The 18,663-nt window shown below is 54.6% G+C and overlaps 3 protein-coding genes across 4 annotated transcripts in view; all 3 read right to left on the bottom strand.

The window, feature by feature from the left end:
• Positions 1–15,544, bottom strand: part of LOC108633189 (neuroendocrine secretory protein 55) — a 56,623-nt gene extending 41,079 nt beyond the window's left edge. For both annotated transcript variants that reach the window (XM_018057618.1, XM_013968728.2), the window contains exon 1: positions 14,756–15,544. In XM_018057618.1, coding sequence (XP_017913107.1) covers positions 14,798–15,523 — 726 coding nt within the window. In that variant the 5' untranslated portion in view covers positions 15,524–15,544 and the 3' untranslated portion in view covers positions 14,756–14,797. The remainder of the gene's footprint in view (positions 1–14,755) is intronic.
• The window catches only part of LOC102188874 (guanine nucleotide-binding protein G(s) subunit alpha isoforms short), a 66,935-nt gene extending 51,029 nt beyond the window's left edge, over positions 1–15,906 (bottom strand). Inside the window, exon 1 of the mRNA XM_018057616.1 lies at positions 14,756–15,906. Within this exon, the coding sequence (XP_017913105.1) occupies positions 14,756–14,798 (43 nt within the window). The 5' untranslated portion in view covers positions 14,799–15,906. The remainder of the gene's footprint in view (positions 1–14,755) is intronic.
• Positions 326–6,987, bottom strand: LOC102190430 (guanine nucleotide-binding protein G(s) subunit alpha isoforms XLas). Its single transcript, XM_018056847.1, has 2 exons — positions 676–6,987; positions 326–411 (listed from the first exon to the last, which is right to left on the bottom strand). Exons 1-2 carry the CDS (start codon positions 2,654–2,656, stop codon positions 326–328), a joined length of 2,067 nt encoding a protein of 688 aa, XP_017912336.1. The 5' UTR covers positions 2,657–6,987.

Genomic DNA, 18,663 nt, shown 5'->3' on the forward strand with positions numbered 1-18,663 from the left:
TGTTCACGGAAAGTTTTTGCCCGAGCAATGGCGCAAAACACAAGACAGCCCATTCCCCGGTACAAGTACACAGTCGGCGGGTAATTTGGGGGGTGCCAGGGATGGGGGTTGGAGAACACTTGAGGATACCATGCACAGGCGGACACAATGTGGACACCAATGCACACCCACAACAAGCTGTCCGATACCGGGAAGCCGAGCCGGGCGAGGCAGGGACGCACGTTCTCCATCAACCCCCAACCCACCGACCGCCCCAGCCAGCTAGCATGAGCGACCCATGAGCGCCCCACCCCCACCCCATCCCCCCCGCCCCGCAGTTCCTGGCTCACCTGAAGCCCCCGCCTTTCTTGCCGTCCCCCACCCCACGACTCGGCGACGTGGTCTTACGATCGCTGGCACTGGTTTGTCCAGCTGGAAACGACCCTCAAGTGTTGTATCGCGCCATGTTTATCGCCCAAAGGGCACATTCTCCCCCACCCAAGCCCACCCAAGATTCCTCCCGCTCCCAGGGCAAAGTTAGGGCCCCGTGCTGGAACTTTCTGGCAGGTTCTTCCCGCCTCGGCCCAGACACCCACCTCCCGCCGCCAGGCCCGGAGGCCCATCGGGCAGCCCTGCCACCCGCTCCCGGGGTTCCCGGGTGGCCCTGCTCCCCACGGGCAAAGTCCGCCGCATTACCTAGAAACAGCATGCGGTGCGTATGCGAGTTGTCCATCTTCTTGTTCTGGAGTTGCTTGTTGGTGAGCTGGCTATGTCTCTTCTCGGACCGCTTCTGGCCAAACTTCCCCGCGTTTTCCTTGCGGTCCTGTCTGCGCTTCTCTGCCAAGGCAACCTTCTTGACCTTGGGGCTGAAGGAGCCTCTGAACTGGGGGCTCTCGGATCCGAAGACGCAGCCTCGGAAGGCCCGGACGAGGAAGTTGTGGAGCAAGTTGCTCCGGGGCTTTCGGCGGCGGCGGTTTCGCTTGGACGAAAACCAGCGGCGGCATCCGAAGGTCCCATCGTCGGATTCGTCTCCGCTGTCGCTGCTGACCGATATCTGGTCGTCGTAGAGGTAGCAGCAGCTGGGCTCTGACCTGCCCCGCCAGGCAAATGCGCGCGGAGGCTGCGGAACAGGCGGATCGGCAGCCTGGATCTCCGGGCTGGGGGGTCTAAGGAAACTGATCTCGGGTCGGGCTCCCGAGGTGGGGTTTGCCCAGGTGATAGGAGTGGCCCTGGGGACGGAGGCTGCCCGGGGGACAGTGGCTGCCCGGGGGACAGTGGCTGCCCGGGGGACAGGAGCCGCCCGGGGGACAGGAGCCGCCCGGCCAACAGGGGCTCCCCTGGCGACAAGAGCGGCCGGGGCTGCCCCAGCGACAGAAGCGGCTGGGGCGGCAGGAGCGGCCGGGGCGGCAGGAGAGGCTGGGGCGGCAGGAGCGGCAGGGGCTGCTCCGGCGGCGGGGGGGTCTGGAGCAGCCGGGGCTGCCTCGGCGGCTGGAGCGGCCAGTGCTGCCTCGGCGGCGGCGGCAGGGGCTCGGTCCCCGGGATCAGGGACCTTGCCTCCCTCTGCGGCTGTGGTGGCTGAGCCTCCCTCCATCTCGGCTGCTTCTCCCTCGGCTGGGGGTCTCTCTCCCTCTGCTTGCTCTCTCTCAACGGGAGCTCCGGAGACCTCGATGCGCAGATCGTCAAGCGCGACTGGGGGGCTGTCCATGTCGCCGGGAGCGTCATCGACCCCAACGGGGGCGCTGCCAATCTCGCGCGGGGGTCTGGAGACCTCCATCGGGGGGCTGTCTCCCACGAAGTGTGGAGAAGGTCTGACAGCCTCTCGAGATGGGCTGCCGATGATGCCGGGGACCCAGAGGGGGGGCTCGTTCGCGGCGGGAGTGAGGAGGATCGCACTCGAGACCGCGACTGTCGTGATCTGGCTGCCCCCACCGCCGTCGATCTGTGGGATAGCTCGGGGGAGCCCGGGGGGTGGGCTGTCGTCCCCCAAGGCTGCTCCATCAAACTCGAATGGCAGATCCTCCTCGCGGGGAGGGCTGCATCCTCCTCTGATGCCTGCGTTTGCAGGTCTGATGGCTCGGGGCTCCTTGGGAGGAGCCCTGAAGACCACCGAACCTGGGCCTCCTGGAGCAAGGTCTGAGACCTGCAAGGGAGGTTGGTTGTCTCCCTGGTCAGGCTGCTCAAACTCAAAAGGCATAGCTTCTTCTGGTGGAGGGCTGTAGCTTCCCAGGCTTGGAACGGCCTCATGGGAGGCTCCGGGCTCCATGACCGGTGGGCTGAAGGCCTCAAGGCCTGCACCGGTCCCAGTGGTGTCTCCAGGATGCTGCAGGGTAGGCCAGAAGCTTCCCAAGCTGGCCTGCTCGACCTCGAAGGGCATGGCTTCCTCGGGAGGGGGGCTGTACCCTCCCTGGGCTCCAGCTTCCTTGATGGCCTGGCTGAGGTCCTGGTAGTTGGGTCTGGAGACCTCTGGGGGTCCACAGGCTTCGCCTTCAGTCTCGATGGGGATGGGCTCGCTGTGAGGCGGTGGGGTCTCCATCTCTTCGGCTGGGCCAGGCCCAGCACCGGGGGCAGCTGCCCCTGGGGCCTCCAAAGGTGGTTGCTCGGGCTGTTCCCCGAGTTCGAGGGGGTTATTGCGTTGTCCTGACATATTATTGCCGTCGAGGCAGTTGCGCACGCCCATAACACGGTGGCGGCTTCTTAAAATAAACTTGGGGCCCCGTGAGACGGAGCACCCAACCGAACTAGGGTGAAAAAAAATATTTTCAAAAAATTTAAATCAAAGTACCAGCTGGAAAGTTCTCCGACCTCACTATCCAACCCTAGTGAGGTCTAGGGGTTCAGGGGTTCAAGGCCTCGAACCCCAGACCATGGCAAAAACAAGTCTATTTTTGCTGGTTGAGTCTCGGCTCCTTTCTGGTCACGTTTTATCCCCTCAGGCTGCCCCCTGGACACCCCCTACCACCTTTGGCCTTACTCGTCCCCTCCTCTCTCTTTTGCTCAGTCCCAGGCCAGCCCCGCCTGCTTGGATCAGAGGAGCGCGCCGATTCGGTCCGAAAATCGCTCGTAGTGCTCTTTTTCTGCCACCAGAGGACGCAGGTCCAGTGTCGAGATGGCTCTGGGAGCCGGCGCCAGGCTCCGGGAGCCCCAGACTTTGGGTAAGGGGGCTGATGCGCGCAGGCCTCGCAGGGACGTTTTGGCTCCTTCCAGTCCTCTCCCTGACTGATTTGTTGTGTTTCTCCTCGCTTCTCCCCTGGTCAGAGAGAGCGCTCTCCTGCGTTGCAGGACACGTGACGCAAGACGTGGGCCCCGGGCTGCGGGAGCGCAGGAGCTGAACCCCTCCCTCCCAGACCCAACAGACTCTCCTCGGGGGAGGGGGGACTGCAGGAGTGTTTCGTAACCCCAAACTACCCCTGAACCCCTGAGCCGCAGCCCCCAGCCCTGAGCAGCCTCAGATCCTAAGTCCCGAGTCTGGAGCGCAAGGCTTCGGGCACGTGCGAAGGGGGTGCAGGAGCGCGCGGGGATGCGACAGGTGGTCGTGAGCCCACCGGCGGAGCAGACTGGTGGCGAGGGGAAAGGGGCTGACGAGTGTGAGCACGCAATTTGTTTTTAAAATGTGTTTGGGGTACTTTACATCGCTTCTACGGCTTTTGTTTGCCGATTGCCGAGGCAGGCTCCTATAAAGCACATCAATGTCCCCCATCCCCACCACATTCTGGGGTCTCTGCAGTGGCCTACGGTGACGCAGGCAGGGTTCTTCTCCGTTCATGGGGACGACGATAAATACAAGGGAGTAAGAGGGTCTTGGGTATCTACTACCAAGACCCTACAAGCGGTAGCTGCCGCGGCACGGAACTGGGGGTTGTGGGACGCACACAGGGACCCCACAGACTGAAGGCCCTAGAGTTCCAGGGGTCTTGCTGTTCTGGGAGAGGGCTAAATGGAATTTCAGTTGAGATTTATGGCCGGTTTAAGGTGGTCTCGGAAACTGAAAAACCCTGTGCGCACCGAACCCAAAGATACACACCGTGCCGTGCGGGCAGCTGCGACCGCGGTGCGCTTGTTGCCCGCTTCCGGCACCGGCTGCGGGGTTGATCAGTCAGCTTCTCTAGCCCCTCTCCAGCCCCCTTCAAGTTCTTGTCGTCTCGCTATGGGTCCCCCAAAACAGCTGCTTTACTTTTCTAATGCCTGAGCCCGCTGAGGCGGCACTAAGTCCGGCCACAAACCCGGCAATCGCCCGGCTTGAGCTCCCATCGCAGTCGCTGTAGTGCGGGGTGGGCTCAGAGCCGGCAGGGATAAATGCCAACACCACCTGGGTGGGCTTGGCGTGCGCATGGACACAGATCAAGGTTTGGGGGTTTGCGGAGGGATTTGAGCCCCAGGAAAAATTTGCTGCGTGTAGTTCACGTAAGACCCGGGACTCAAGCATCATATCTGTCTTGCCAGTGGGTGACATGGACCCATGAGCCACTTTTAGGTGGAAGGTAGCTGGGCAAGAAGGAGGTGATCACTTGGCCTTAGGGCGTGGGGAGGGATGGTACGTGCAAGGTGGGCTGCGGCAAGCGGGGCGCATCGCTTAGATCGCATCGCCTGGATCGCTGTATCTACGAGCCACGGTCAGGCTAACCACGTACGCACACACACTCCCACCTCGATAAACCTAACACATCCCTCTTTGAACGAGGGGGTCAGAGCCACCGCGCATCATTGCCCCCGTACCACCCATGCGGATGAGCTGTGCCGATAAAAACTGACAAAGTCGGACCCCGGGTAATGTTTGGAGCCCCGCCCCCCCAAGGGCGTATCATCTCAGCTCTTCGGGTCAATACACTTCTAAGTACCAACACTGAACTTTGGTTCAAACTTTGAACAACTACCCCCACGCGTAACGGCTCAACCTTTTGGGCATCCACGGAATGTGCCAACTCGGCGGCAACAGTCAATTCACTCCCCTCCGACCCCAGCGCTGGGTCAGCCATTGGGCTGGGGTCACGCCAATCAAGGCTGCCTAGCGAATGAGCGGGGGGCGTCAGACCGGAAACCGGATGTGAGTGGGAGGTCCAATAGGGGGCGCCGCGTTGGAACGCCCTAAGAGGTTGTGCCGCTGGGGTGGTTAGGAGCGGTTGGTGGGCGGGCGTATGGCGGCCAGGCCTGGGCCGCCACGAGGCCGGCTGGCGTTGTGGGGTCACTTCCTGGCGCCCCAGGTCACCGAGGCTGAAAGAGGAGGTGGGGTCTCTCAGGGAGCAGCCCTCGTTTTTGCCGATGGCGGTGGGCAAACCCCTAAGGGGGATCCGCTGCCGGGGCGAGGCGAGGAGGAGGCGAAGGGCCTGCAGGTAGAGGGCCAAGACTCTGAGGAGAGAGGGGGCTCACTGCCCCGATGCAGAGGAACAGCCCCAGATGGATAAGGAGTTGAGGTCACGGGGATGCTGAGCCCTGCCGAAGTGGAAGGTCAGTAGGTGTCGCGGTTTGGAGCCTCAAGGAGGCCGCGATGGGGGCCCTAAAGGGATGGTTTACACTCACCAGGCCTCGCGCACAGCCCATGTCACCGAGGCTCTTTCCCACAGCACTATTCAACAAGGAATGGATGCAGAGAGTCTGTTCTGCATCCCCAGGAGCCTGTAGCACCTGGATTATTTGCCAGGAGAGCACACGCACTGACGGGATGAAGATCGGGCCGACAGTATCCTCCCTCCTAGAGGCTAAGCAACATAAAAATGAAAAGAAAGACCCCTCAACTGGGGCGGTGGGCTGGGGGGGACCTTGTTGGAGAAAATGGAGTTGCAGATGGGCCTCCACGGAGGGATGGATGGCTAGGCTGTGAGCAAAAGTGGGGGGATGGGAGACGTCGGCCTACCACGAACAAAGATCCAATAGTAAGAAACATGGCACACGGCTGGATAAAGAGAACAGGTCACCCGGCCGGGCCTGGGGGAGCAGTGGGAGAGAGAGGCAGGGAGTACTGGATAGTGTTTCTCTGAGGATGACATGGAATAGCAGGGCAAACAGTTTGGAGGCTTCTTTGGTAGGAAATGGAACAGATATTGAACTTTTTTTTTTAATCCTGCAAGTGAGGATTTGAGCCTAGTTTTAGGGCAGGATTGAAGCAGTGTGGAGGATGGTCCTGCTGAAGAGAACAAAGGAGACCCTGGCTGGTCGTGACCTTTAAGGGACAGAGAAACAGGCACAGTGAAGGAAGCAAGAAGGCTGGAGGGAGGGAGTCAGAGGGATCCCAGAGGACCCTCCAGCAGCCCCCGGGTGCAACATGCAAGGGTCAGGGGAGCCCAAGTTCTGGCCCCTGGGATGGAGAAGTCAGGGAGGACCTGGAGAAAAGCTGGCATGGTGCCTATCCAGTCTGGTTTTGGACCTGACAGAGGGGAGAAGGAGGTACAGTCTGGGTGGAGATTTCTTTCAGCCTATCATTTAGGAGGATGGGACCAAAGTCAAGACAAGACCCCAAATTCAAAGTGACAGTTATCCTTATTAGGATATGAAATCATTCGATCAGATAAAATCTTCAAGGGGAGAAATAAATTTGGTGATAGACTCTCAAACACTTGGAGCACTGGAGAGAAAAAGGGGGGACATTACAGGAAAGAGTGGTGGGCCTAGGAAGGGCCAGGTGGAAGCACACCAGAGGGAAGAATTTAAGAACTGGTCAGCATAGCTCATTTAGGTGGTGGTTTCTCTGCCTCTACACTGGTTGCCTTCTGGGGCCAGGGAGTTCTGTGCTGTGGGGACTGTCCTGGGCACTGGAGGATGTCTAGAAGCATCCCTGGCCTCTACCCACTAGATGCCAGTAGCATCCCCTTCGTTGTAGCAACTAAAAATGTCTCTAAAATTTGCCAAGTGTCCTCTGGGAGGCAAAACTGCCCCCAGTTGAAACCACTGCTGTGGGCTGAGAAAGGATCCTTAGACTTAAGTAGCAACTGCCTTAATTTGAAGGTAAATTAGGATCAGGAAGAAAAGATTGTGGCCTTTAATTCCAGTGTCCCCCTTTTGTCCACTCTTGTTTATTTCACTGTAGTGACTGGCTACCAGAATCTGAAAACCCCAAATCTCTTGGATGAGTGGGGATCAGAGCTGAAGCTTCACCACAAATCAGAAGTGGGACTTGAGAGACTGGCAGAAGGGTAGCCAGATGTCAGAAGAGCTGGCTAACCTGAAAGGCAGCTGGGTAGCCTCGCCACAGGGACCCAAGAAACCAGTATGGTAAGAGCTGGGGGTGATCAGCTGAGGGGCTAACTGGTGACCACTCTAATTGGTGGGACTGTCTGGCGAGCCCATTCAGGGTTGGTGACCTTATTGGCCAAGACAAACATGGCCTTGACCTGGATGGAGGTGGCCAGAGGGCAGTTTTTAAGATCTGCCATTATGATTTTATAATCGCAAAGTATTACATTAGGCATTGATTTCCAATTCTGAATGGATTTCTATCAGGGAAAAGGTAAATATTTTTAGAAATGAGCACAAAGGGGGAAGGAACATTAGTTAATGGGTTCATGTAGCCCAGAAGAGGAAGGCAGAGACTAGGCAGGGTGCCTAAAGAAAGACTGAGCTGGGGTGAAGCTGCAGCCTGGGGTTTGGCGCCCACCCAGCAGGGCTTGTGCTAGGGTCTGCAGTGAAATGGTACCCTGAGAGGAGGAAAGCCTGGGCTGTCAGAAGCCAGGTGGAGGTTTCTTGAATATTGTGTATCCTCAACTACTTAAAAAGAATAGGGTTTCTACACTTCATGCATTGTGAAAGGATGGGAAATACTACGCATGTTTCAGTCAAACACTGCACTTCTGAGGAAGTCAATCTGTTCAGATCTGACAGCCCAGGTGCCACAGGGAGTGATCAGCTGGCGTTTTGTAAAGAAGTAACCCCAAATGAAAAGACAGCATTTCTTCACTGTTGATTCTTAAACGGCACCAGTGTCACCTGCAGGGACATGGCCCCCTTCCTTGGCAGCCCCACATGATTCCCTGCCAACACCCGTCCCCCAACTCCATCTTCTGCTCTATTGATGCCTCCATGGCAGCACACGTCATAATCAGTGAAGGATCGTCAGTGTACTTACGTCTGGAGGTTCTTATTCATTGCTAAAGGCACATGGCCTATCCAGACTGTAAGTAGCTGCCTATCAGCTTTCTGTTTTAGTTCATCCCTGTATCCAATAAAGAGAAAGCAAAGTGGAAGAGGGTCCCTTGAGAGGGAGGGGAGGTAGGCAAGAGAGAAGAGAGCAGAAACCAGGACAAAAAAAAAGATCCCTCTTCCCCTGGTGGTGGCATTTCCTCCCGGGAGGTGGGGGGATGGTTGGCAGGGGGGCAGTTTGCTGAGCCCTCTCTGCAGCCCCCATGTGTCATTAGCTGGCAGTGGGTTACTGTCAGGTGAGGAAAAGGAGAATCTTTTCACCAGTTGTGAGGAAAAGGCTAAAGCAGAAATGGGAGGACAAAGGGAAGAGAATTTAGGCAACGATTATGTTTCTCAGCCTCCCAGTGACAAATGTTTTCTGAGTGCTGACTGAGTAGCAATGAGACTTTGATGCTGTTCAATTAATTACTGTTCAATTAGGACTCACTGTGCCCATCCTTTTACCTCCCAGCATCTCCTCTGCCAGCCTCAGCCGGTGGAGGCAGCAGCAGCCTACTGCCGTCTGCAGAAGGGTCTGCGTGACCAGGCTTATTCAGCAAATGCCAAGTGCAGGGAAAATGCCTCCAATGGATGAGGCTTAGGAGCAGGCGCAGAGCTGACATTACAGACAGTGGCAGCCAGAGGTGTGAAGGCTTGTTCTCAGATTAAAAAGCCCCAGGGGCCAAGGGTTACCACCAAGAATCCAGCTCTCTTTGTTCAGTTAGCCCCTTCGTTCAGCTCACTAGCTGTCCTTGGTGGCCCTCATCTTGGAACGGCCACCCCATTCTGTGAGGCTGGCACCTGACCCCCTTGGGCTTGTAGGGTGGGTCCAGACATTCTCTACAGCCACCTGGATGGAGCTGTGGATTCCTCCTCTAGGCTGGCTGATGGTGCAGCTGAGAATTCCAGGGGAGGAAGTGGCTATTCCAGATTAGAGGAACAATGCCACCCTGGGAAGGGGACTAAAGGGGGCAAAAGTTGGGGGCAGGGATGGTGGGAGGAAATCCCAGAAGAGAAATTTGGCTTTAGTGGAAGCTCTGTTTGAAATTTCAGTAATTCTTGGTGGAAATTCCAGGCCCCCAGGGGCTTCTTGGCTGCATGACTTATTCCTTTTGACTTTGTAAGGGGAATGGTATATTTCACCTTTGTACACAACCTCAATTACGCAGAGCAAAGTCTCCTAATGAAATCTAATTGAGACAGCAACATAAGCCAGGGCACTCAGAAGCCAGCTCTTGCCTCGGGGAGGAAAAATTTGTCTTCTTCAGCTTGGGGGTGGGTGGGGGGCAGTCTTGGACTCTGATCCTCACACCCCTCAAGTTTGAGATTTGAGGACTCTCCCTGAACCAGAATCCAGGACTTGAGATTTAAACCATATAAAACAAGGTTTCCTAGGCTGTAAATCTTCCCATTTGATTGAAGCAGTTGAGGTGTATATATGACAGCTCGACTGCACCTATGAAATTGAAACTTCTGGGCCAGGCCTGTAAGACTCTCAGGGAGACAGTGACTGCACTCCACTGTCATCCTCAGCTGTGAAAAACGCTCCTCCTAATACTAAGCTGATGTTCCAGACTGCTATGGAGGTTCCGGACTGCTATGGAGGTTCCGCTAAACCTTTGCCTCCCCAAATCTCTTGCTTTAGCCTGTTCTTTCTAGCCCTAACACAGCTTTTGTGATTCCCACCTCCAAACCTCAGTCTCCTTTCTTCCCAGGTGTCTCATCTCCCTCCATCTTTCCTTTTTCCTGTGACTTCCCCTACACTTTCCTTTTGTAGTCCTCAAATCTCCCACTGAATTACAGCACTGCATGCCCTGGAATGGGGAGGTGGGGTGCTGCAGTGCCAGCTCCTCTCAGATGTCCTGCCTTTACTGGCTGGGTGCTTTCAACAGGTGACAGTGGCCCCACACTGCACACTCTTGGCCTTGGAAGCACTAAGTCACTAGGCTGTTTACTTGGACTTCTCTGCCATGTGAATTCACTAGCACCAGTATCGGGGGGTCTTGGGGGAAGAAACACGAGATTTAAAGAAAACAAACATCAGTAAAATTCATCTTATATATAGCCTTGTGATATGTAGCCCCCCCAAAGGTTAAAATACAGAACGAAAATGGGATGTTAGTTAAATCACTTAATTTGACATAAATTAGTTTTTCTTAAACACTTTAAAAAAAACAATTTCATGCATTTGCAACAGAGGTAAGATTGGTTTGGGGGAGAGTGCAAGAAAACCTTAGCTATTCTAGGAGTCCACAGTAGAGAGGCAGATACATGGTGTATCTCTGAATCTGTGGTATTCACATTTCATGAATGAGGACTAATTCAGGAAAAAATGTCTGAAAAAGCTCCTGGGAGGGAGCGATAATGAAGGGGAAAAAAAGGTTGAAAGAAAACTGGTTTATCCTAATTAGCTGCAGCCTCTGAGCCAATTTTTCAGGTCAGTCCTCATCAGGGCACTTGTAAGTGTTACTAGAACATATACTCAGCACTTGTGGTCAGTTTGAGGTTGGGAGCATTTGTCTGCTCTCTCCCCAAACGGCGAGCATCTCCAGGCTGCCGGCCCCCACCCTGAAAAGCCTATCTTCTGACCCTGCGATGAAGGAGGGCAGATGAGCAAACAGCACACCTAAAACGAGCAGTAACTCTTAAGCTTAACAGCTGCTCTTCAGAAGGCTATTCACCCACCCCACTCCCCCATCCTTGCTAGTAAGAGGTTGTGGTGGAATTCTGAATTCTCTAACCTGTCTGCCTGAATTCTCTAAATCCTATTTATGGATTTTTTTTTTCCTGACTTTTGCACCATTTTTGCCCCCAATGCAAAATCAGATTTGAGAAACTCAAATTAGACAAACACAAAACAGAAAGATTTCTTCACAACTGGTGTTTTTATTTTATCAACCTTTCATTTTGGGGGGAGGGAGGCTCCTTTAGCATTAAAATCATTGATCTGAGTCAAATTGGCTTTACTTAGTCACCCTGGAGGTACTGGGAGCAGAAAGGGATGCTAGGACCTGCTCTTCAGCTCCTTCATGTTCCATATGAAGAAACTGAGGCAGAGACCGCTGGGCCTGACCTCAGGCCGCAGGCAGGGGTGGGCAATGAGCCTGAGGTCTTAGACCCAGCTATCCAGCTCTGGGGCATCAGAATTTAGAAAACAGCGACATTAATGGCAAACCCGAAGAACAAGATGAGGAATTCCAGCCCTCATTCTAAAACGGGATTAAAGATGTAATTTGAGAATCTCATCACCTCTTTGCTGGACAATTTTTAAGGGAAGGGCAGTCCTTGAGTTGGCATATGACATCACTCTGGAAGTTTGATTTGATTCTAGTGATTTGTTTGTAATCGGTCACCTTTCTGTTAAGAGACATACTTTCCCAGCCACCAAGATTTTTGCTCAATTTCCTCTCTGTAGCCTCCCTTTACATGAAGTACAGTGATAATATAGAAAAATTGAGTAAAATCCATGCACTTTTTTTTTTTAAAGCTCATTCCTTACCAACCTTGAAGTTTCAGCTTTCTTCCTCATTAAACCTTCTATCACACCTGCTAAAACTGAGGCTAAAGAGTAAAGGGGTGATAGCATTTCCAGAGGAAAAGTTTCTAGTGTGTTAAACAGACATTATCTTAATTCCAAACTTTAAAATTCCCAATTCCTGAATTCTGATAAACAGATTAAATGTTTTGTTTGCCAAACCTTAGAAATAAATCTGCATCATACTGTTGACACCACACAGTATTTGAACACTGATGCATGATTTTCCAGCTTAGGTTCAGTTAAAAGAACACTTTTGTCCAAGAAAAAGCACATTTTTATTAAGCAAATGATTAATGTAGCAAAACAAAAAATCCTGAATATTGGAGCAGACCATTTAACCAGCTTTATTGACTAGTTTTCCCCTCCTCTTCCTTTCTTCCTCTCCAGTCGAAACCTCGTAACTGGCTGATAATTCACCCCTGTGGTCAACTCTAAGGGCTGCTTTTTAGAAGCCCATTTCCTAAGTTGCAAGGGCAAATAAGGCCATTCAAATGCTAATACCTCAGGGCAGCAGGGTGAGACAAAGGGCTAGTTGGGAGACTAGAGAGTGGGGAATGCTTGGAGAAGTTGCCAGAAACGCTTCTGGGAGAGAAAGGCAGGTAAACACTAGTGCTGTAGGTAGAAAGAGGGCTTTTTGAATCCTGTGTATAGCAAAAGCCCCTCTCCGTGGGGTGGGGGTCCTCCCCACAGGGGTTTGGTATGTTCCTCAGGTGTTCTGTATGTTCCTAATGACTCTTCCACCCTGGAATCAGGATGGAAGGAGGGAGGGGGTGGGGGAAGGGAACTGAGTGGGGGAGGGTAACAGGTTTTCTCAATCGGGTAGTTCGTGGAGGAGTGTCTGAAAGATGGCCAACAGTGCGCTCCTGGAAGGGGGGACCCAGCCCCCTCAACTAACCTGGTATAATGTCTACAGTTAAGAAAGCCACCCTCTCCCGCTCAGGCTTCTGTTTAAAAAACAGCCCGAGACTGGGGTGACAGGTGTGGGCGTTGCACTGAGGACTTTTTTTTCAACTTTTATATGCTAAAGCAACATGTTTCTCTAATGGAAAACCCAGCTCTGCAGGAACACAGTTCCCCTAGACTCTCCAACCTGGGAGGGCAGCCCCCACATTGAAAAGCCAAGGGCATCCTGACCGCAGCCGCCTATTCACCAGAGACCTTTAACTGGGTGAGCGCAGGCTGCCAAGACATCACCAGAGAAAAAGCCAGCACGTTCAATGCCTCCAATAGCAACACTGCGCCGCCGTTTTTACACTAAGTAGAAATGTTAGCTTTGGGGAGCCCCATTTCACCTAGGCAGTTTAACGCTTTCAAGCCAAAGACAGGGCACACCGGACCCGCCTCCAAGTCCTAGGCAGCCTTCAGACTTCTGGACACTTCCCCCGCTGCCCAAGGAAGCCCCCTCGCCGCTGTTTACTAGTTAAGACCAGAGCAGCATCCGAGAGCCATTAGTCAGCGCCGCAGCCCGCCAGAGCGAAGTTTTGGGGCGGCCCGACGCCTTCCCCCGGGCGGAGACCTGGAAGGAAGACCCCTTAAGATATGTTCTGAATATAGGCTGAAACCTTATTTTAGGAGTCTAAGAACCCGACCCGCCTTTTCAAGTTTCCAAACGCCTTACTTTCCCCCCAAATCCTTCTCATCAGAATAGCTCAAACCGGCACCAAACGAGACGCCCGCGCACCAAGAAAAAGATCAATTTCCAAGTCGGGGGAGGTTTTGTAAATACATTTTCACTAACCAGTCTCTCCCCCCAGGGTTGGCGAGAAAGGCACACTTTACGCACCGAAGATGCGTTACCGGATTGCGGCCGTTTCTGTGCTCCAGCTTTGCCTTCAGGTTACAGATTCCAAACTTATCCCCACCCGAGCCAAAAATGGCCGGTGCGGGCTGCCAGCCCTCCCCTCCCAGAGGCTGCCGGAGCCTCTGGCCCCTTCCGTCTCTCAACTAATCGCCCTGGGACTTGCGGCGGCTCCTACACCTTTCCCCAGCTCACCGGGTGCTGCGCTCTTTCGGAATGCGCTCTTTGGCTATGCGCTCTTTGGGGGTGCGTTGTGGGGTTCCCTGATGATAGGCGCGACTCTGTCTCCAGCCTGTTCCTTGTTCTGCTTTACCTTTCCGCTCGCGACCACCTCGCTGACCTTTTAGCTACTATCTAACATCCCCAGGCAGCTGCGCAAAAAGCCCGGGACCTCTCTAGCCAACATGTACCCAGCCTCACCATCAGACCAGCTGCGCCAAAAGGTTGGCGATGCCGCGACACGACCACGTCCGTGCCCCCAACCCTGGTAGCCCGTCGGGCACCTCCCGAAACTCCCGTACCTCGTCTGCTTGCCCTCCAAGCACAGGTGATTCGTGGGGAACCGCCGGCTGGCCCGGAGAGGTCTGCTACGAGGCGCGCAGGCAGGTGCGCACGCTTTTTTGCAGCGGTCTCTGGCCCGCCAAGCGCCCGGGGACGGGCGGTGGCGGCCAGGACTGGCGCACAGCCGCGAGGGGCACTGGCGCCGAGGCCCCGCGGCTGCAAATTGGCAGCAAAGGGTCCTGGGCTCCAGGCTCCAAGTGCCTTAAGCGCCGCGCGCGAGAGAGACTTTCCGGGAGCGGGCAAGTCTCCGGAGTTCTCACCCAATCCCTGCCAGGTTACTTTTCGCACATTGCAACAGTGTCGCTACAGCGCGGTGGCTCTGCTTTCCGAAAGTTGGCGCGAGCACTTCTGAACCACGTTTTTGGCACCCGCCGTGGCCAACTGGTTTGAGACTAGTTTCTCTAGAAGGCGAAAAAGCGCATAAAATAAGTGACTTACCCGTGCCTTCTGGGTGTACAGCTCGAAACCTGGGGTGCGCCCGGGATTTAGTTGCGCGGGTCCTGGACACCAGCTCGGAGACCTCTGGCTGTTTCCAGAGGGACGCAAAGACGCCCCACCGTTCAACAAGCGTTTGGCCACCTGGGCGCCCACCGGCACCCTGGGGGAGATCTGGGGAGCCCTTCCCAGTTGGCCCTGTGCCCCTGCCCCTCCCGGGCTGGCTCACTGAGCCCGCTCTCTTCCCACTTCCCCTCTAACCTGCCTTTCCTCCCTCCCTTCCTCCCGCCGGTCCTGCACCGACCCCAGACTCCCCAGTTTAGCAGTGGGCAACCAACCTGGGTCAAAGAACACAAGGAGAATCCGGGGCGCGTCTTCCATTAGTGACGCCGGATGGGGATGGGCCCCCTTTTGGAAGGGGACTCGGGGGATGGGTCGCGGCGGGTGGGCTTCTTCGGCTTGCAGCGGCGCTGCTGCTGCTTCTCCTCCTCCTTTGGCTCCTCAGACTCTTCGGGGTCCCTCGGATCCTTGTCCTCGGGCTCTTCCCGTTGTCTGGGGCTCTCAGACTCCTGAGTACTGGGCGGCGCACGACTCGGGGAGGCGTCGGGGCTCCGCAGCCTCAGGGCGCTGAGACGCTCGGTGAGAGATTGGTGGAAGGTGGGGCGCTTGGGCACCACGGGGCCCCGCTCGTCCTCGGGCTCGGTCTCCGGCTCAGTGGTGGGGGCGGTGTCAGACTCGGTCTCGAATTCGGTCTCGGACTCGATTTCAGACTCGGACTCGGTCTCGGATTCGTAGTCGAACTCTTCTTCCTGGTACTCTGGGCACTCGGGAAGGGAGGGCTCGAGGTCTGTGTCCTCGTGGTCAGATTCAGGGGGCTCGGGGAATACCTGGGCTGCAGAGCGGTGGTGGGCGTTCAGGAAGCTCCGGCGCTGGGCAGCCGCGCGCTGCTGGGCGCGGGTGCTGGAGGTGGCAAGGGCGCGGAGGAGCGCGATGGAGCAGGAGAGCCAGAGGAGCGCTGTGGCTGCCCGGCGGCCTATGGGTGGGCACAGATCGTTGTAATTGTGGCGAGCTCGGCGCCCTAGTTGAGGTCGGGATCTACGATCCATCCTCACGCACACTCGGCGAATCCGACCCACCCTCTGGCTCTGCAGAGAGCAGCTCCGAAGCGCATCGGCCGCTAGAGCCGAAAAAGGTGCCCCTCGCGAGGGAAGAAGCTGGGTCCGGCGGTCCCAGCCCCACCTCGGCTCGAGGGGAAAAAGGGAAGCACCTACCTTCCTGACCACTCAACTTTCTAAAGCTCCGCGCCTCTGCTTGCCTCTCTGGGCATAAAGAAAGGATGGGAAAAGGGGTGGGAAAGTCCGTCTCCTCCGGGGCCCCTCTCTCTAAGTCTTAGACTCTGCAGCCTAAGACTCCGAAGAGGTGCCTCCGCTGGTCCTCTCGCCTGGGAGAGGAAAGAGGAGACTGAGGCGAAGACAGACGGGGCTGAGAGGTTCTGCAAAGTTGCGCGCCCGGACTTCTGCCGGGCATGTGCAGTAGGGAGGCGGGGGCGGGTCCCCGCGCGCTGCGCGGTGGCGCGGAGCCGAGGCTCAGACCCTAGTGGACCGGCAGGTGGCAGGAGGGAACCTTGTTTGAAAGGTTTTGAAGGACGCGAGCGGCGGGGGAACCAGGCGTGTGCCATAGAGCGAGCCAGCCAGCCAGCCAGCGAGCCACAGGTTAGAGTTTGCGCAGCGGGGCATGGGTTCTCCATGGTGTCCGGACCCCTCCCCAGCTTCTCCAGGGTTATTGATAAACTGAACAAAGCCTGAAGCAGCTAAAAAATTTGCAGATATTCTGTATTCTGGAGGAATGAGCGTCTGTACGTCACTATTAAACTATCCAGTCCAGGGCATTTTCCAAGGGCTTAATATTATAGTTGGAAAAGGGTAATCTCAGGCAGTCATTAATCGCAGATCTCGTCTAGAGACTGTAATTTGAGACGTTTCCAGTCCTTTCCCCCCAGGTCTGAAGCGACTAATTAATTACGGATTCGCTAAGAAGGACAATCACAGACAGACGAGGTGATGGTTTACACGTCCCCAAACCCGTTGGTGGGCCACCCTGAGCTCTAGCTGAGAACGCGGGCTGAAAGTCTCTCTTTGCCCAGAACATCCCTCAAGGAAGATCTGTGCTGATGTTCAGTACGTGCAAACCAGTTCGCCGACCCTGGAGGGCGCTGCAGGGCGTCCGGCTATCAAGGAAACCGCCGGGTACCGTTCACAGATCTTTTCATAAACAGGTTTTCAACAAAGTGCGGTTATTCATCAAATATTGAATGCCTAGCTCTTGCCAACCTCTGTTCTAGGTGCTGAAGATGCTAGAGTAGGAAGAAGAGGAAAGGAAAGGCAATCTTATATTAAGGAGAGAATCTTTAGGGCTAATCTTATGTTAATCAGAGCATTAAACCACTTAGGACTCACTCCTTACCCATCAGCATTGTTTAATCGAGTATGCATTCTACAGTATGAGAAAATTTATTGGGTCAACCAGAGTATTAAGGCTAGGGGACAGCTAGACCCCCTAGGTCATACCGTTGAACCCCAAAGGAGATGAGACCATCTCTTGGCCCTGGGAAATCAAATGAGCTCCATGTTCTCCTGAAGGGGGTCCCTGGAGTGGTCCTTGCTCGGGAAAGGGTGGTACTTTGGAAGCTCAGGGGTTCCAGTTGCAACTTGACTGCTGCTTCTGCCCACCTTATTCAAATACGGAGCATCCCTTTTGCCCTAGTGACAGGTCCACCAGTGGTACAACTCAGCAAAACCATCTTCCTCAAGTCTGCAAGCTTCCTCAAGTCCTGAAACCAGCAAGCTTCCAGGTGGCACAGGTGGTTTTTCTTGTCTTTGAGTCAATGTGGCGGAGACGTCAAGAGTCCATGAGGTGATTCTTTTCCTTTTCTTTCTTTATGGCTCTGCTGGGTCTTTATTCCTGCACTTGGAGTTTCTCTAGTTGTGGGAAGCAGGGGCTACTCTTCGTTGTGGTGCTCGGGGTTCTCATTGTGGTGACTTCCGTTGCTCAGCGGTTGTGGCACACAGGCTTGGTTCCTCCATGCCACGTGGGAGCTTCCCGAACCAGGCACTGAACCCGCATCCCCTACATTGGCAGGCGGATTCTTAACCACGGGACCATCAGGGTAGTCCCTCCTCTATGAGGTGATTCTGCTTTGCCTTCTGCGGTAGTCCACAGTAGAGTGCCCTGCATCCACAGCAGTTCCTCAGCATGGTGGGGCGCACCCTCACCCCTTTCTTTCCATGTTCACCTTAGAGCTGTCAAGCCCAGAGTTAAGACCTTAGTGAGATCCTAGCCACTGTTTTGGACATGTGGAGGTTTTATATCTGCGTCTTGGCTGTGAATGGCCTTAAATGTTCCTGACCTGGCTTCTTGGCAGTGCCTGTCTTGTGTCTTGAGTTCATTGAGTTCGTTTGTAGTGTTAAAATACTGATCAGTCTAATAAAGTGGAATCGATTTGCAAACCTCGTCAAAGGGCACATATCTGCATTCTTGTCGTGCCCTCCTCCTCGGTCCAGAGCGACCGAAAGGGGTTTACTGTCACAGATGTCTGATGGCACGAATCACATACGGGTGTTATTACAGGACAGGGGACAGGGTCCTTTGGAGCTATAGGTCTCAAATCCTGATCTCTCAGCCCCACCCTAAGACATTTCCAAAGGTTCTGCTCACATTGACCCATCTGCTTTCTTTCTTTCAATCAGTGCAGCCCCCCTGACAGTGAATGGAACATAAAAGACATCACTCAAGTGGTTCTTAGGGCACTTTGGGAAAAAATCAGGCAGATGTGGGTGCTGCTGAATGCCCTTTCAATGGAGACAAATGCCAGCTGTCAGCAATGAGGGGGATTATGATTCTTTAGTGGACATAAGAAAGTACTTCGTTTTGCAGGAGTGCTTTCTGCCTGTAATGGAGATGGCAGCTCAGAGCCGATCCACTAATACAGATACACAAGATTGCCTGCATTATTAAAAAAATGTGCATTACATAATACATAGTTTTGGACTACAGTCTGCATTAGGAATTGCACTTTCTTTGCAAGATGCATTTTAATCAACAAACAAACATTTAACAAAGCACCACATTGAGAGCCCCAGTCATGTATAGTTACAGGTACATTTCTGGCTTGACACGGGCTCCGAGAGCAGGAGGACCACACTAAAATACTGTTCCATCTTGTACTTAGTGCCGAGGCCAGGCAAAT

Source organism: Capra hircus, chromosome 13 (assembly GCF_001704415.2).
Source record: "Capra hircus breed San Clemente chromosome 13, ASM170441v1, whole genome shotgun sequence".
Classification (NCBI taxonomy): Eukaryota; Metazoa; Chordata; class Mammalia; order Artiodactyla; family Bovidae; genus Capra; species Capra hircus.

Excerpts from the sequence above, each read along its gene's own strand:
- LOC102190430 (XM_018056847.1), bottom strand. The coding sequence starts at position 2,656 with ATGGGCGTGCGCAACTGCCTCGACGGCAATAATATGTCAGGACAACGC. Across the intron at positions 412-675 it reads GCACCGCATGCTGTTTCTAG|CTGGACAAACCAGTGCCAGC; the intron begins GTAATGCGGCGG and ends GGTCGTTTCCAG.